General features: G+C 38.8%; 1 protein-coding gene across 3 annotated transcripts in view; it reads right to left on the bottom strand.

Annotated features, from left to right (window-relative positions):
* The window catches only part of LOC121314619 (F-actin-uncapping protein LRRC16A-like), a 255,535-nt gene that overhangs the window by 124,136 nt on the left and 111,728 nt on the right, over positions 1-19,671 (bottom strand). For all 3 annotated transcript variants that reach the window (XM_041248065.1, XM_041248066.1, XM_041248067.1), the window contains exon 12: positions 19,372-19,458. In XM_041248065.1, coding sequence (XP_041103999.1) covers positions 19,372-19,458 — 87 coding nt within the window. The remainder of the gene's footprint in view (positions 1-19,371; positions 19,459-19,671) is intronic.

The following is a 19,671-nucleotide window of genomic DNA, read 5'->3' as shown; positions in this document are numbered from 1 at the left end:
GAAAAAGGCACACGTCAATGGTGTCCCCTATCCCCTCTATCGTTTGCTCTCTCTTTAGTACCTTTGACACAGACTGTTAAACAAAGCCCCCACATCACCTCCATTGATATACAGGGATCTAAACATCACATAGCTCTCCATGCCGATGATATACTGCTACTTCAGTATTTCCAAAAATCACTTCCTCACGCTCTGAAATTAATTGATGACTTTGTTACACTTTCTGGGTACAAAATATACTTGTCCAAGTCGGTCTTAACGCCTGTAAATCCTGCGGCTAAAACTGCCCCTCTCCCTTCTAATACCCCTCTTCAGGTGCAGTCTACGTGGGTCACTTATCTGGGTATTAAAATACACCCCAATTTCCAACAGATTTGTAAAGACAACTGTTTTGACTACAATTAAAACAAATTGGGCTCGATGGTCTCCCTTACAGATTACGCTGCACGGTAGAATTTCTATTTTGAAAATGAATGTCCTTCCTCACATCAATGTTTTATTCTCCATGATACCCATCACTACCCCACAAATACTTGGCAGAAATTAATTGTGTACTGGCTTTATTTGCATCTAACACATACATAAAAATGATGTATATAACTTGGTGCTATGATGAGCTATGATGGTTCACACTCTCAGCATCAGCAGCAAAAGTAATCATGTCCTTGTCCATCATAATCCTTGATTACAAGCTGCCACATGTCAAAATCAAGTAAAAGGTTAACTTTTCAATATAAAGGTATAAAAGAGAATAATGAGGCAAATTCCTTTTTTTTTGTTTTCTTGGCAAGGTGTCCAGTTAAATCCGTATTTCTAAACTAATCCTATACCAGTTACATATGTTTAAGCTGGATATGGTGCAAGGCACTTCTGATCCTTAGTTCTTACTGCGCTGAGGGCAACATCTCAACTAGTGAAGCACGGAATATCTTCCAAAAACAATGAAGTTGGAAAAGACAACAGAATTGTCACGCAATCTGAATTAGTGTCTAGACATTTAGTGTACATTAACAGTTTCTGCAGAGGACTCCAAGGACTGACACCAAAGTGTTTCAAATGCCTCTAAAGCCACTGCTTGCGGTGCTTCAGTAAGAATATCACATTCTCCTGCTTATTTAGTACAAGTCACAAACAATTCAATGGCTTCTATACTATCGCAGGTCTGCATAATATCCTTATTTAATAAATACATGTGTTAATATATTCAAAACTTTGCACTAACCAAATACTTGTTATGTGCACCATAAAATGAATACACAATTCCCATGAATTTAAAAAAGCCTTAAAAGCCCTATTTAATGTTAGCAATATAAAACACCATCATTAGCCAGTTAAAAAGCAGAAGTGGTTCCATCAACTTTAAACTTAAACACAATCATGATTTACAGTATTTTTGTGCCCATGGCTGGCTTAAAACCACCAATTATTACCAAAATATACTCTTTACAAAAGCTTGTCAACATCTCTTCTGTAGGACTTCTCTATGCGTGTCCTTCTTAACCTAACAGCTGCTTTTGACACCGCAGATCATGGCATTCTTATTGACCGCCTTCAGAAGTATGCTAGAATCTTTGAAATCTGTCTTTCCTGGATGTCCTCTTACCTATTCGGATGCATGCAGTCTGTTTTTTTTTTATGCTGGATGCAGTGTTGTTGCAAACTCAGTCACTTGTGGTGTCCCCCAAGGATCTGTTCTTCGGCCCCTTCTCTTCAATATCTACATGCTTCCCACCTCATCTGCCAACACAACCTATGTTGATGTCACCCAGCTCTACTTAAAAATCGACCCTGGTAGCCCCTCTGCCATGGTCTGGCTCTCTGCCTGCATTCAAGACATCGAGGCCTGGATGACTGCCAATTTTTTTCAACTGAACAGTAAAAGTAGGATCTACTAGGATCCTTCTAGGATCTAGTAGGATCTAAAACGCAACTTAAGAATCTCAATATAGCTGCCCTGAACCTCGAAAACTGTCTGCTGCTGCCTTCCCCCACAGAACGAAGCCTTGGTGTACTTCTTGACAGCAACCTCTCCGCTGATACCCACAACTCCTCCATGGTCAAATCTTCCTTCTACCATCTTCGAAACATCTCCACAGTCCGTCCCTACCTTTCCCTCCCAGATGCGGAGATACTTTGTCATGCATTTGTCTCCTCTCGACTGGACTACTGTAACTCTCTATATGGTGGTCTCCTGGCACACACTATAAACAGACTGCAGCTAATTCAGAATGCTTCTGCCAGGATCCTTACCAGATGTAAAAAATGTGATCACATCACATCACCCCCCCATCTTGCCCAGCTGCACTGGCTACCTGTAAAGTTCAGAATTATTTTCAAAACCCTCCTACTCACTTACACTGCCCTTCATCACACAGGTCCCGAGTACCACCTCAACTTGCTGACCCGCTATGTTGCTGACCGCAAGCTGAGGTCCTCCGACTCTGGCCTGCTTGTTATCCCCAAGCAAAAGTGCATCACACTTGGACAACGTTCATTTATCTTCATGGCTCCGACTCTCTGGAACTCTCTCCCAGTTTTGGTGCATGATGTTCCCACCGTCGCTCACTTTAAATCAACTCTCAAGACCCACCTGTTCTCTCTTGCTTTCCATGCTCCTTAAGCCTGATATCTGCTCTTAGCTGCTCCTACTATTTCACGTATTGTTACTATCATGTATTATGCACTTTCCACTGTATTTAATGTACAATTTTGCGTATTTTGTATTTTCCACTGTATTTAATATATTATGTTTTTTTTAACTGTATATCATGTATTATGCATGAAGGAACCAAACAGGATAACAGGATCAACCAACAATCATTGGGGTGCAGTTTTGCAATATGAAGAACTTGTGAAAGGTGGAAGAAAGGACAGAATGTTCCTTCACACCCTTAGGTTGAGTCAGAGTCAGATGACTGGGGACAGAGGAAGGGGAGAAGTGCTATGTTTGCTTAACCATAAAATGCTTGCTTAATCTTAACTGGTTTCTGAAATGAACATACTGCAATGGGGGGGAGGGGGGGGGGGTTAGACGTGCCAGTTCCTGATAGGAGCAAGGGATTTTATGTAGAAACTATATAACCCATGTACATGCTTACCCCGGTAGAATACACTGGTTACTGATAAAGTGACCATTATTCTCCGGAGCGCTTTGTTGTTTGATGACCACTGCAATAAACCTTTGATGCAACAATCGGTAGCTATTGGTTGTCTCTGACATCTCTGCACTTTATTTTGCGACCCTACATGCACCTCTCTGTATTTGAAGTATTATGGATTTTTCTGTATTTACTGCACCTTGTAAAGCTCTTTGTGATGGTGTTCCACTATGAAAGGCACTATATAAAATAAAGATTGATTGATTGTATTTGAAAATGGTCAACCTTTGTCAACTTTTCTTGTTAACAGACAACGCTACTCAAAAGTGTATAACACTTTTGAAAAAGTGTATAACAAATACCTAGTCTCCTCGAAGAGTGTATCGATAAATATAAAATATATTATTCATTCAAACTATTTAACCTGGAGAAGGCCCACTGAGATGAACCATATTTTTTACAAAGGTTTACAGGTTTCATGACACATTGCTGATCTAACAACACAGAAAAATTACATAACACAAATCTGCAGGTTTAATAAATAAAACAATATTATTCAAGTGTGTTTGGATCCGATTTAAATAGATGAGGTCTAGAGGAGGCTTTTAAAGCAATTGGAAAGTCATACCAAGCCAAGGCTGCCCTGTGTCTAAATAATAGTCAGTACTGTTTTTGCTTTAGGAACACAAAGTGCCATGAAATAATTATTTGAGTAAAACAGTAAAGCCCTGTATACACTGCCTGATGTGATTGTCGCACGTCAATGGTGGAAGTCGCACTGCAAAAAAATTTGTGAGTGAACATCATACACTCTTTGATGAAACTGTAGGAAGAGACACACAATTTGTTATTTTTTCCTGGTGTTTGAACTGCCCTGGATGCATAAAAGTACAGCCGCAATGGCATGAATAAATAGGCAAATAAATAGGGTATGGCAGTACTAATATCTAGAATACCTGGTTGTGCAAACCGCATGAAATAATGGATCACTAGCGGGCATGAGCAGGGTGCTCACGACAACCTTTTACAGGAATTGAGATCTGAAGACCCAAACGATTAGCACGGCTTCTTGGTATGGACACAGGGCTCGCAAAATTTTGGTAATGGTACTTGCCCTTCGGGCAGTCCATTGTCGACATTTTGTTGTTCAAAAAAATGTCAAGTTGACCATAATTGACCAATGGACTGTGTAGAAAGTGAATGGATTTGTACAAAGTACACTGTACTCAATATAGGTACAGTATCTCAGGGTATCCCATGCCAAGGAAATGCATGTACATGGATTAGGGAGTGGTTAACATGTAGAAAACAGAAAGTAATGATTAGAGGAGAAACCTCAAAATGGAGTGAGGTAACCAGTGGAGTATTAGCTCCTCTGCTATTCCTAATCTACATTAATTATTTAGATTCTGGTATAGTAAGCAAACTTGTTAAATTTGCAGACGACACAAAAACAGGAGGAGTGGCAAACACTGTTGCAGCAGCAAAGGTCATTCAAAATGATCTAGACAAGATTCAGAACTAGGCAGACACATGGCAAATGACATTTAATAGAGAAAAGTGTAAGGTACTGCATGCAGGCAATAAAAATGTGCATTATAAATATCATATGGGAGATACTGAAATTGAAGGAATCTGTGAAAAAGGCCAGGGAGTTTTTGTTGACTCAGAAATGTCTTCATCTAGACAATGTGGGGAAGTTATAAAAAAAGGTCAACAAGATGCTAGGGTATACAGTGAAAAGTGCTGAATTTAAATCAAGGGAACTAATGTTAAAACTGTACAATGCATTAGTAAGACCTTTTTCAACATCAAAATTCCATACTTTTTCCAGATTTCCATTTGTTTTTCCCAGACTTGGGTTTTAGTTAGTTTCTACTAGTTTTTTTATTGTTATCCACATAGGCGGACAGCCGCAGAGAATTATAGCTTTTTCATCCAGAGCAGAAGTTGCTCCTGGTTTTCTAAAAGTATGTGTCAGAATCTGGAGGTGCATATCTAGCAAGAGACAATGCATGTACGCAAAAGAGAAGCAAGATAGAATCTAATAAATGTTCAATATTTGAGAACTACGTTGCATTATTTACAATAAGAATATACAAAGTTGTATACTGCAAGTATACTTGTGCCAAAATAGGATAGAATAATAGTGCCAATAGTATACTAAAACCAGACAATTTTGGCACAAGTATACTTGCAATATGTTACTTTTTTGTAAGAGATGATATTGGATTCTGATCCAAACTTCTTTGCACCCTCTGTTAAATGTTGAACACTATGGGTGCTGAAAAATAACAAACGTGAACTAACAAATGTGCACACATTATATATTAAAATGTATAAGTGTTGTCTATTAAACACATAAGTCAAATAGTAAATGCAGTACACCCTCGCTATAACAACCCTATTTGGGTCCAAAGCCTTTTGTTCGCTATAGTAAAAGGACAATCCAAAACGAACAATATAAGCTGCTGGAGTAAGTTAAGGAAGTCACCTTGGATAAAGGCATTGGCTAAACTATTAATAATATTAGTACTGTTTTATTCTTTGATTTTCTTTATTATTACAGTATTTGTCACTATTAGCACTAAATAATAATAATAATAATAATAATAATAATAATAATAATAATAATAATAATAAATATAATAATAATAATAATAATGAGATTGTGAATAAAAGTAGAATTACAAGTACAGTACTTATTTGTGGCATGCTGCATCCATATATCCTATTCATTCAAGAACACAGTACACCCCTCGATTGGGAAACTGCCATTTGATTAAAGCACAGAAAGTTATTTTGTTATAGAGTAAAAAAATCGGATTGCCCATCGGGCAAGCAGCCAAAAAAAAACATGTTGTCCGACAGATTTTTTTGGTTGTCCCGGAATGAAAATACAAGAAAAACACTTGCTGACATATTTTGCGTTCAGTGGGAGAAGAGAGGGAATTTTAGCAGCTACCTGAGAAAGACCTGGACATGCTACACCTTTCCAATTTCATCTTGCATAGCCATATATGAATAGAGCATTTTCTACAGCAGCGTGTCACAGTTTATACAAACAAAATAAAACGCTCAGCCAAACAAAAACAGCGCAAGAAAGTAGGTAACATAGAAATAAAAAATAACAATATGGGTGAGAATATATTACCACGCAGAAATATGTCTCGTTGGTTTCACTATGTCATAAAAAAACAAAAACAAAAAGATTTTGCAGTGAGAAAACTTCTGGTCCTGGAGGAGGCACCCCTAGCTATCATACACACATATGAGAGTAATGTGTCTTGTACAAAATCTGCATAGAGAATTACAAACATCTAACTGCTTAAGGAAGCCTGAGATGGAGCTGTGTAAACAGCATTACTGTAATCAAGATCCAGAAGCAAAACCTGGATGACCATTTTTGTGCAAACCCGCAGAGACATACAGCTATTTTTCAGTATAATACACCAATATTGTAATTTATGTTTTTCACAAGTTTGTCAATGTGCATACCAAAAGAAAGCTGAGGGCACACCTAGGCATTTAAATTAATTCACAACTTCCAGAGGTGTAGTATCAAGAAACCAGAGGCTTTAGCTTTGTGTCCAAGATCACGGTCACAGTTTTCTTGTTAACTGTGACAGGGTCTTACTCGTGTCACGTGTGTGGGTAGTCGCTGTTCAAGCACACAGAGAGACAGGTGGTGTTGATGTTTAAACGCCGGCACAGGCGCGCAGGATTTATTAACACAAACGAAAACGAAAGTAAAATAAATGTGGTCATTTGATGTTACCAGCGATGGTAACTCACAGAGGACAAGTACATCAAGCTGTATAAAAAGTGCAAAATAAAACACAGTACAACAAACTATAAATCAAAGGTGCTGTGAAAACAACAGGCCTTGCAGCAGCCCCGATCACAGCGATCGCCATGGTTTTATACTGACGCTCCGCTGAGACATGCCCACCCGCCTGCTGGAACAGCTGATTGCTTTCAGCTGCTGCTCCATGCAGATGGGTAGTCGTCCCCGGCGGAGCCACAGCAGCTAAACAATTAATTAAATCAATATATTAACAATTAACCCAAAAACATACAATAAACTACATATTTCCCCATGTGCAAGTTTACGCCTTGCCACACTAACATAACAAACTTTCTGTTTAGATTGTTATCTGTAAACCAGTTTTGCACATTATTAAAAATTGTTTGCAATTTAGCAGTCAAATTACAGTAACCAATTTCTCACCATAGTAAATTATGGTATTGTCAGCTTACAAATGATTAGTAAAGCTAGTACAAACACTGTTATGTCATTTTAAAAAAAAAAGAAAACAAAGAGATCTCAATATTGAGCCTTGGAGGACTCATTTTGTTATTTCATGAGGGTGTAAGTAAATACCATTAATGAATAAGGCCAATAGCCCAACATAATACAAACTCTTCTCACTGTTCTGTCCCTACTGTAGGATAATGATTTTACCCCTGTCAGTTATAAACAGCCCCCCTCTGCATACACACACTCACTAACACACACGCAAACACACACACACATACACTGTAAAAACATAAATCACTCAGACAGGCCCAGGTAAAAATAGTATGTGCGTGCAGCTGATAAGCACAACTGCTGAAACCTGTAACAAAATAACTAAGGCTGACCTGCAGTAGCACTGAAAGCCTGCGCTTTATGCTGAAACTTGATCAATATCCTGATAAAGAGGAGCCATTAGACGCTTTGTCAACTGAGAAAAAAAAGAACTAGCTATCAGTTCATTAAAGGTCATTAAATGCACATGCCATTTCACTAAATAGCTCAGCCAAGTAAAACCAAAATCCCCTAGACACGTAAATGAACATTTTATTATTTTTGGCTTGCTCAAATGGTAAAAGCAGCAGACTCTCTCGCTATCTTGAAGATTTATCGGTGGATATAAAAAACTAAGAAACCACCTTGCAGTACTGGTATATTAGTTGCAATAGAGGTACTGTACCTTCAGTTAGGGCTAGTAGCAGAGTTTCCTAGCAATAGAAACTAGAAAATTGCAATTTTGGAGACTGAAAACAAATCTAACGGTAAAATAATAATAATAGAGTGCCCAATTTAGAACATCCAATTACATTCTCTCCCCTTAGGCATTCTCTACAACAGCTCAGGAGAAGCTAGCCTCTTTGCACCCAGGAACTCGAGCGCATATGAAGGCAAGCTACTGGCCTGTGGAAGACAAAGGCCAGCACTTGAGGTGTCTGCTTTAGCTCATAGGTGCCTGTAGATTTTGCCTCCCTAACCTGACGGGTTCCTAGAGTAAGAGTCGTGGCAATGACGAGGACAGTGTAACGACCTCAGAACAGCTGACGGCCAGATGGGCAGGTGGTGGGAGAAGGAGACTGACAAATAATGAGAAAACAGCACTGAGAGAGAACCACCCAGCAACCACCATTAATCCGGCCTAGCCGCTACACAGGCCCTTATTCATGGCTGCATGACCCCCCTCCCCTCCTGCAGCATCTGCTGAAGGAAGCGACACATAGAGGGAGTGGACGGACAACCAATCTGAATAAAGGAAGACTAAGAGTCAGAAGGGAAGCCGGACAGGAGTCCGAGTGACGAGCCAAGAGGAACTGCAGCTGGAGTTTCTGTGTGTGTGTGTGTGTGTGTTATGACCTGTGTCAGTGTGTGTTATGATCCCTCCCCATCCTTCTGTCTACCTGGTGCTCTTTCCCTCTATATTTAATATTCTGAATAAATATGGGCTGTCATTCCTTTCTTCCCCAATCATCTTGTATCCATCTGATTCCATTAAGACCCTTACCCGAGAAAACACTGCAATATGTATACACCGTAAAACATCAATTAAACACCTATGGTGTTTATTTAAAATATTTGCCCACAGACCAGGTGATACAGTGGCTCTCAAAAGTATTTACCCCCTTGGACTTTTCCACATTTTATTATGTTACAACGTGGAATCAAAATGGATTTAATTAAGTTTTTGCCACTGATCAACACAAAAAAGTCCATAATGTCAAAGTGAAAAATAAAATCTACAAATTGTTCTAAATTAATTACAAATACAAAACAGAAAATAATTGATTGCATAAGTATTCACCCAATTGAGTCAATATTTGGTAGAGGCACCTTTAGCAGCAATTATAGCCATGAGTCTATTTGAATAAGTCTCTACCAGCTTTGCACATCTGGACACTGCAATTTTTGCCCATTCTGCAAAATTGCTCAAGCTCCATCAAGTTGGATAAGGACCTTTGGTGAACAACAATTTTCAACTCTTTCCACATATTCTCAATTGGATTGAAGTCCAGGCTTTTGGTCATTGTCCTGCTGGAAGATGAATCTTCTCCCACCTCCCAGGTCTCTTGCAGACTTCAGCAGGTTTTTCTCCAGGATTTCTCTGTACTTTGCTGCATCCATTTTGCCCTCTATCTTCATGAGATTTCCAGACCCTTGATGCAGAGAAGCATTCCCATAGCATGATGTTGCCACCGCCATGCTTCACGGTACGGATGGTGTTCTCAGGATGATGTGCGGTGTTAGGCTTGTGCCAAACATAGCGCTTAGCTCTATTATGGTCTCATCAAACCATAGAATCTTCTATTACGTGGTCTCAGAGTCTCCCATATGCCTTCTGGCAAACTCTAGCCGAGATTTGATGTGAGTTTTTTTCAACAATGGCTTTCTTTTTGCCACTCTCCCACAAAGACCAGTTTTGTGAAGCACTCGGGCTATTGTTGCCGTATGCACAGTGTCTCCCAGCTCAGCCATGGAAGTCTGTAACTCCTTTAGAGTTGCCATAGGCCTCTTGGTGGCCTCCCTGACTAGTGCCCTTCTTGCCTGGATATTCAGTTTTTGAGAATGACCTGTTTAGATAGATTCACCGTTGTGCCATATTCTCTCCATTTCTTAATAATGGACTTTACTGTGCTCCGGGAGATATTCAATGCCTTGGAAATGTTCTTACATCCTACCTCTGATTGGTGCCTTTGAAGAACCTTACTCCGGATTTGCTTTGAATGTTTCTTCATCTTCATGATGTAGCTTTTGTGGGGAAATGTACTAACCAACTGTGGGACCTCCCAGAGACAGTTGTATTTAACCTGAAATCATGTGAAACACCTTAATTGCACACAGGTGGACTCCATTCAACTAATTATGTGACTTCTAAAGACAATTGGTTACACCAGAGCTTATTTAGGTGTGTCATAGCAAATGGGTGAATACTTATGCAATCAATTATTTTCTGTTTTATATTTGTAATTAATTTAGAACAACTTGTAGATTTTATTTTTCACTTTGACATTATGGACTTTTTTTGTGTTGATCAGTGGCAAAAACTCCTAATTAAATCCATTCTGATTCCATGTTGTAACACAATAAAATGTGGAAAAGTCCAAGGGGGTAAATACTTTTGAAAGCCACTGCATGTGAATATAACTTTTTAACTAAAAGGGTTCCATGTAAAAGTAACAGTAGGTCATTTTTTTAAATATATTTTATAATTGTATGGTGTATATGTATTATTCTCATTCCCAAAGTAAACTGCTGCACAAGACAACATAACAATTAAAACTATGGCAGTTACAACATTCTCACTATAAGCACACCCACCCACACATCTATATACATATACACAGTAATATTCAGAAATTGCATATTAGAAATATTTTAGTTTTTTTTTTTTTTTTTTAAATAAATAGATGGATTCTCTTACCAGCCTCTTAATGCGATTTCTGTGCCTGCTGTGTAGACACACATTTTTCAATCCAGGGATGAATTTCAGACAAGGGCACTTGGAGCATCTTTCCAATGCTCAGCCTGTTTCAGTATTTAGTTTTAGTTGCAGTCATTGCTGAAAATTCGCTTTCGCAAAAAGTAAGCAGAATGAAATGGGAGTAAGGTTTTGACTGCCAGTTCACGGAGTTGTAGGTATTCTGTATTTACTTTGATCCAGAAAACAGGTAGAGTAAGTTGAAATTGTAACTTCAGACCCTCATCACTTGACAATTCCAGAAGCTTATCCTCCAACAATGGCAAAAAGGTTGTCTCTGCATCTAGAGATGCGAATGGGTCACGCACCCATTGCTTTCCTTTCCGTGGATCAGAGCCGGAGGGGAAATACTCTTCGAATTTTTGGAGAGTTAATTTTAGATGGGATGAAATAATTTCGCGCAGGAGAGTGAGATCTACTTCTCTGTCGTCAATAGTCATGAATGCAAAAGACGGGAACTTGTCAAAACAATCGTGCTCGACTCTTTCTTTCCAGACTTAGAGCTTCTTTATTACAAACACACTGGATACACTTCCCTGCATAGAGAGATTCAGGTGATTGAAGTTATCAAATATATCTGCCAGATATGCAAGCTTGGCTAGCCATTGTAAATCCTGAAAGTATTCTGCCAAAGGAGACTTCTTTTGATACAGAAAGGCTTCAAGTTCACGTCGCCATTAAAATGGTTAAAATTCACCATTTTAACTACTATACTGAGGACACTGTTAAGTTCTGGAGATAATTTTTTGGTTGCGAATACCAATCTATGAATGAAGCAATGTGTTGCTTGAGCACACGGTTCAACTTCCTTCACTCTGGCCGCTTGTGACGAAGTGCCCGCCCCTGTGTGTATTTTCAGTTATATGTTGCATGTGATGTGTTAAATGTTGGTGTATAGTCATTGGTACATGGGATATGAACGGGTCTGTGTAACACGAGTGTTTAAAATGTATATTGTATTTAGGATTGCACAGCACTTCACATGCAAGTAAAAAGTAATGTGAGCACGGGGAATTGCACTTTATCAATTCACGAGCAGTTGTACCGAGACTCCAATTGAATGATTGATTAGCAATCGAGTCTCGGTACAGCTGCATAAAAGCAGCATGTTTTCACCAACTCGGGGTTGGGTGTTCGGTGAGTGGAGAACGGGATAGGAGACGGAGGTAAAAATAATCATAAGAATAATAATAGTAGATAAATATCTGCTCACCGTGTTTGTCTGTATCGTCTGTTTTGTTAGTCTGTTTATTTTGGTGAATGTGCCATGTCCTGTGTTTTTTGTTTGACAACCTTTTTATTTTCTGTTCTGTTTATTAAATGCTGAGCGAAAACATTCGCTCAGCTCCACCAAACCACACCTCTCTGTCGTTTATTTCCTCGCTCTGGTCTGATTCCACCCACTTCAGCCGTCTTTGTGACACCGCTACACCTGAATGTCTGCCTGTCACTGCAGGCGCTCCATCAATGCAAATTCCAATGCAGCGGTCCTACCGGATACCATGTCCTGTCACATACTCATTTAGAACTCGAAAAATTTCAGCACCAGTTGTATTCTGTGGCAGTTCAGCAAAGTACATCTTTGTGAAATGCCCCTTCATATGCATAGCGCACATAAACAATAAGAACCGTGGCACTGGAAATGTCCGTAGACTAATCCAACTGAATTGCAAACCAGCCAGACTCTTTCACTCTCAATCAGTTGTGATTCAATATCTTCTACCATATCAGTTATTCTACGTGAGACAGTATCATTTGACAGAGGAATGCCACTGACTTTTTTGGCAGCTGTATTACCCAAGACATCACGACAGGCATCTATTATTGAAGGCATTATTAATTTTTTACCGATTGTAAATGGTGACATTTGGCTATGCTCGCCATTACTATGCGAAGGGCCAGCAGATATGATGCTTTTAACATGCCTTCATTTGTTGTTGTGATGGCATGCAGTAGTTTCTGTTGAGACTTCACGTCATCTCGCTTGTGTTTGAAAAATTAGAATGGCTTTTCTTTTAAATTTGGATGTTTGGTTTCCAGGTGACAAATCACTTTCTAAGGTTTCATAGATTCGTTGCTCAGAATCACACCACAAGCAACACATTTCGGTTTTGGGCATTCTTCATCCCCGCTTGCAATAATCCCATATTTTATATATGAGGCATCATATTTTTGGTTGAAATTTTTTGGTTGGTTCTTTTACAACCCTTCTTCCTTTTCATTGCATTCCTCATCACACTCCTCATCTGTATTACGTTTCCCTGAACTTTTACTAGTTCCGAAAAACCGATCAAAAAAACCTTGCTTTGACACTTCTGATCAAGTAAAAGCAAATCTTTCGCTTGACGCTCTCTACTACACAGTAGTGTACTCTTTTTCTGCTGAAAGTTTGCACGCCACCATCATTATGTTCAATAAAGCCCCGGAGTGGAGCTCACTGAGTTGATCCGCTTTACTTTGAGCAGTGAGTAGGACTTTGTGAAATTCCACTCACCTGTAGTAAATATTAATATTTTGAGTCAGGTTTTTTTTTTTCCCCTTATTTTTTTTTTATATACCTGTGGCAGAAAATGGCGTTGCAGTGACCCAGACCAGAAGGAGGAACAACAAAAACAAAAGGTACAGTGCAGTGGCACGTGCGCAGTTTATTAAAGAACAAAAATAAACAAAATATTTAAACAAAAATAAACATTTGCTCGTAGAGCAGAAATAAAACAAATTAAACGAAATAAATCTCGAACACAAATAACAAATTAAGGTCCGGCTGGGCAGTAGCCTTCACGGATCCTTATATTCTTTTAAATTTTGTTTCTCCTCTCTCACTCCTCGCTCACTCTCGTTCCTCCTCTGAACAACCACAGAGAGCTGCAGGTATTTATACAGGTGACCATCTCCCGATTAGCAACAAACTAGTCACTTAACTAATTCGGGAGATGGCCACCTTCTGCACGATTTTATAACGTGGATGGGGCTTCCCATCCACGCTGCAAAACAATAACAAAACTAAAGCACAGCTACGCTGTCATACAAAATAATAAACACATGGCGGTATAAAATATACAAATATAAAACAATAAACAAATACAAAATAACAACACAGGGGCGGAGGGGGAGACCCCGTTCTAAAAATAAACAAACAATACGAATAAAACAGCAGGGCTTTCCTACCGCCCTGCTGCAATACCTTAACAAAAAAAGTAAAATCTTACACGGACCGGCAAAGTGGCTGCAGCCACTCTGTGGATCAGTCGTTGAGAACCACTGTATTAGATCACTAATACTTCATGCGGTCATTGAATAGCTGCTAACACACAACTTTGTAGTAACATCGCAACTTAATTGAAACATTCCAGCAATTTTGTTAAAAGGTTGTGTGTCAGTGGGAACTAAGTTTTGTTTTATGACAAAATTACATTGTATTGTACACCCTCAAGTATAAAGCGAAATTATTATTATAGTCTTTTTATATGCACTGGTTAACAAGGATACGGTATGCAAAACGTTGGAAAATGAACAAGCAGAAGTATGAATTTGTGTTTAAAAACAGAATTAGATCTACCATTAAGAAGGTTCTTTCACCAAGAACAAGTAGAAGAATTGTGAGGAAGGTTAATAACAATCCAAGATTGACTGCCGAAGATATTCAAAGTGAACTGGCTGCAAGTGGGACTGGAGTTTCCAGTTCAACCATACGCCAAGTATTGCATGGTGAAGGTCTCAATGGTCGCAGGCCAAGGAAAAAGCCACTCTTAGGAAAACTTTACGAGGACAATTGCTTAAAGTTTGCAAAATGGCACTTGAATGAGTTCATGGTCAAAGGTTTTGTGGAGTGAGCAAACAAAAATCGTGCTATTTGGTCACGCTGATATTTGTTACGTTTGGATAAAGTCTGGTGAAGCGTATAAAGAAAAGAACACCATACCTACTGTCAAGCACAGACGTGGTAATATCCTGCTATGGGGCTGTTTTTCCTCTAATGGCTCAGGAAATTTAGTTCCAATACATGGTAAAATGGATTCTGTAGCAAACCAAACAATATTGACCAATCATCTGAAACCCTCCGCTACAAAACTTGGTTTCAAGCACAATTGGATGTTCCAACACAAGAACGATCCAAAGCACACATCAAAATCTACTTCATAATGGTTGAAGAAGAATAAAATCAAGGTTCTGGAATGGCCTAGTCAAGTATCCGATTGTGACTCTTTGGTATGAGTTGAAGAAGGCTGTACACAAGAGAAGTCCTTGGAATTTGAATGGACTGGAACAATTTTGCGTTGAAGAATGGTCAAAAAATCAGAAAATAATCATGCCAAAAACTCACTGACAAATATCCTAATTGTTTAAAAGAGGTTATTATTGCTAAAGGTGCCTCAACAAGCTATTAATTTAATTTTCCTCATCAGGTTATGAATACTTTTGAATTAGCATTTTTGGAGTTTTGCAAAAAGATTGATTACTTTTTTTCCTCATCCATAAAAGCAAAACTTTTGCTACAAAAGATTTGTCGTACAATTATTTGTTTTTTGAAAGTATTTTTTAGAAATTATAAATTTCCATTGGTTTATGTAAACATTTGAATACAACTTACATGCACATTTTTATTCATCTTTTTTACTATTATTTTTTCCCCGTCCCCTTAATTAAACATATTCATGTCAAAGCGTTTTTGGTAAATAATGAAGATTCATTAAGTTTCCCAAAATCATTTGTGTGTAAGATTAACCCTTATATTTTAGAAATAAATTAAAAAAGTCCTATTTTTGTTTTTCACCCATTTTTTTTCACCCGTCCCCTTAATTAAACATATTCATGTCAAAGCGTTTTTGGTAAATAACAGAAGTTTGTTTGTTTTGCAAATAGCTGTGTGTAAGATTAACCCTTATATTTTAGAAATAAATTAAAAAAACATTATTGTACGCATCAACTTCATCTAATGACATAGTTATGTTTGTTTGTTTTGCAGATAGCTTCCTAAAACAAAGTTCACAGGCTCGGACTAGTTCATTGAGTAAAATAAGGAGGGATGGAGAATCTGGTGCGTTCCAGTCCCAACAAAACAAGTTAACTATTCTGAATCATAAAACCATTTAAAAATATTGTTAAGGGGTCATAAAAGTGTGTGTGTGTGTTTGTGTGGGGGACAAATACATGTATTGTTTCCCCCACTTCAAAGAGTGGTTGGACCTGAACCCCCCCGGAATCTGCGGTTATGGCCAGAGTAGAGATGTGTTGAGAGTAAGAGAGGGAGGGTCGAGGAGGGAGAGTTGTGGATTCAAGAGGAATAGAGATGGCTCAGAGGGGGGAAAGGAGAGGAAGATCTAATCATCATCAGCATAGAGAAGATACGAGAAGCCATGGGAGGAGATGAAGGGACCCAGGGAGTGGATGTAGGGAGAAAACAGGAGGGGTCCCAGGACTGAGCCTTGGGGGACACCTGTCGAAAGAGAGCAAAAGGCAGAGGGTGTGCCATGCCAGAACACCCAGTAAATGTGATCAGCTAAGTAGGAGGAAAACCAGGCAAGAACAGTGCAGGAGAGTCCCAGCCAGTGTCAAAGGCTGCAGAGAGGTCGAGGAGAATTAGAACAGAGGAGAGGGAGGCAGCACGGGTAAAAAGTAGAGAGTTAATGACAGAGAACAGCAGTTTCAGTGGAGTGTGCTGGGCGAAAACCAGATTGGTGGGGGTCGAGCAGAGAATGCGTTTGCAGGAAAGCAGAAAGCTTGCAATGTACAGGTCGCTCAAGGGCTTTAGAGAGGAATGGAAAAAGGGAGACAGGATGGTAGTTCTGGAGGGATGAGGGATTAAGGGAGGGTTTTTTTTAAGATGGGGTGATGCAGGCCTGTTTGAAGGCAGAGGGAAAGTAGAGTGGACAGTAGAGTGGTGTTTAGAAGAGAAGTGATGAAAGGGAGTAGAGCAGGGGCAGCAGCTTGGAAGAGGTGAGTGGGGAGTGGGTCCAGAGTACATGTGGTGGATTTGTGGCTCTAGAGCAGGAAACAAAGATCTGAGTCTGAGTGTGGCGAGGAGGAGAAGGAGGGTAGATTAGTAGGGGTTACAGAGTGTGATGGTGAGTGACTGAATGAGCAGAGGACAGGGGGTGGGTGGGGAAGAAGACGAGGTAATGAAGAGTTTGCGGGTGTCTGATTTTGGAGAAGTAGGAGGCAAAATCATCAGCCGAGATAGAGGAAGGTGAAAGGGGTGTAGGGTAAGGAAGGAGGAGAAGGTAGAGACATAGGAATTGTTAGTAGAAGACTGAATGATAGAGTAGAAGTAGGAGTGTTTGGCAGAGGTGAGTGTAGAAGAGAAGGACGAGAGGAGTAAGTGACAGATCCAAGGCAGCAGGGAGATTGGCTTTCTTCCATTTCTTTTCAGCAGATTACATAAAGATGTGTAATACCAGTGAAAAACAATCCCTTTCATAGCTGGTGTACAATTGCAATTGTGACTCTTCCTTTGCTGACAACACTATAAAAGACGTGTGGAAGGAAAGCCACGCACTTGTTTCCCCGCAGACAGAGACCAATACTTTTCCTAACATCAGGGGCATAATTTACTATGGAGCTCCCCCCCCCGAAACTGCAGGATATAATATAATCACATAAAAGATGGTCAAAGTTTTCTTCATGCAGCTACTTTACAGGAAAGCCAGCTGCAAACAGGAAGTTCTTTGGTTTGAAATAGCAGTGCTGTTATGAAATACTATCAAAACAAAGGACTGGGTACAAGGCAATAAAGCAGGCATCTGCGGCAGCCAGATCCATCACAATGCCTGCACAAAGTAGCTGTGTACACGCATTTGTGACTATCCCTCCTACACAAGGGAAGCAGAGAACACAAAAAAGAAAATGAAAAGACGCAAGAAAAATATGCAGTGGTTGTGAAGGCAACCCTGGTTTCTGTTGTATTTAACATTTCAATAAATGGCACAGAGCAAGTCAATAATGGCACACGTTTTGATGTTGTTTGATTTTTATTTGATAAATACTATTTACTGATTATTTTTGTTATTAGCAGCATTTTTGTTTTCATTGTTTTAAAAAAAAAAAAAGTGGTTTTATCTCTATATTGAACAGGGGTATGTAGAACACAGGAGCATAAAGGGTTAATGAAAAACACAGTTTAGGTCATTTATTTGTGTTTTATTCATCAAATGTTAACATTTTATAGCAATTACAGGTTTGAAAACATTATTATTATTTTATTATTATTATTATTATTATTATTATTATTATTATTATTATTATTATTATTATTATTATTATTATTATTTTGAAAATCTGGTACCTGGGAAGAGGTTTCCTTTTTAGATCTGGAGTTGAAGTGGTTAACGTCACAAAAATCAAGTACATTACACATTGTACTCTTTGGTGACTCTTGATACTCAGTTTGTAGGTGTGTATCACACTTCAACCAGTAAAGAATTTGAGTAAACACTTCCTTGCAATTCCTGTTACTTGGTGTTTGAGAAATTCTAAGATACAGGTTCTATGTAAGTATAAATATTATATATCATATCCTATCCAGATCTAACTGAAGTTGATAGAGGGCTGATAGTTGGGCAAGGAATAGTCTCAGTAGCAATTCTGGACAACAGACTTTACTTCAAATTTCTGTAATCAACTGATATAATTAAAAGGTAGTTATAAATAGGCCTTCAGAGTATCGGTTTTAACCGATAAAACACGATAAAACACCCCGACAAAAAGAAATCGTTGAATAGCCAATAAACACAGGAAAATCTGTGGTAATGGTTACAATTCACGTTGACTTTACCCTTTTCTCAGATTAAATTCATTCCCCAGTGCTGTCCCACCTTCCTGATTTACATCTATTATTGATTTGTTCTGAATACTTTAAACCCTCCCCAACTACTGAGTGACAGCACATTCCTACATTTCTATTGGAGACTTTGCTTGTGAGATTTAAAACAAGATTACAATCAGGATGGAGGCTTGTTAGTGGGATTTAAAGCCGTATTACAATTAAGATACAGAGGATTTAAAACTGATGTGGTGAAATGAAAAAAAACCCAGAAGAATGTGCCCGTGACCATAGGGATTTCATTATGGAAGACAGCAAAGGAAAGAAGGTACAACTTAAGTGTGCAAGTACTGTCGAGTTACTACTATACATATTTTGACTGAAAAAAAAAAGCTGAAGGATTTTGAAAATAACCGAAAACACAAATTTCATACAGTATATCAAAAACGAAAGCCCTGAAAAAACAATTTACATAAAACTCGAAAATAACGAAAAATAAGCACTGAAAAATACAATTAATAAAAAGTGAAAAACAGAAGCCTTAGTTATAGTTATAAAGAATACTCCTATATCCAGAACAATTCCCATAACTTTTGAACACACTGAACCAGTGCTGACCTGGCTGCCCTACAACCTATATCCTATTGACAATATCCTGGTAGGTAATTTGTGTCCAAAATCTTTAGGTCAGAGGCCAACAGCAGATACGTAAAACAAACCAAAAAAGTTGCAAATACATAGTACAAACCTTTAGGTGATAATGAGGTTTTTGAGATATTTAAGTGTTTCAGTCCCTTTGGGAGTTTGGCAAACTGGATACTCAGAGAGAACAAACCTGTAACAAAACACAAGAAACAACTGTCACTGGAAAGGATAAATCAAAAGAAAATCTGCCTGCCACCCCCACCCTCCTTCCCATACCTTACCCATAACAGGTTTTGTTTTATCAAAGGTGCCAAAAAAGAAGCTCAAGGGAGGGAAAACAAAAGGCATTGTCTACGACTGAGCTCTCCAGCTCCTTGCCAGTCAAAGGATTTTATATCAGTCC

This window comes from Polyodon spathula, chromosome 4, assembly GCF_017654505.1.
Source record: "Polyodon spathula isolate WHYD16114869_AA chromosome 4, ASM1765450v1, whole genome shotgun sequence".
In the NCBI taxonomy this organism is placed as follows: Eukaryota; Metazoa; Chordata; class Actinopteri; order Acipenseriformes; family Polyodontidae; genus Polyodon; species Polyodon spathula.
This window is presented reverse-complemented; position numbering and strand designations above follow the sequence as displayed.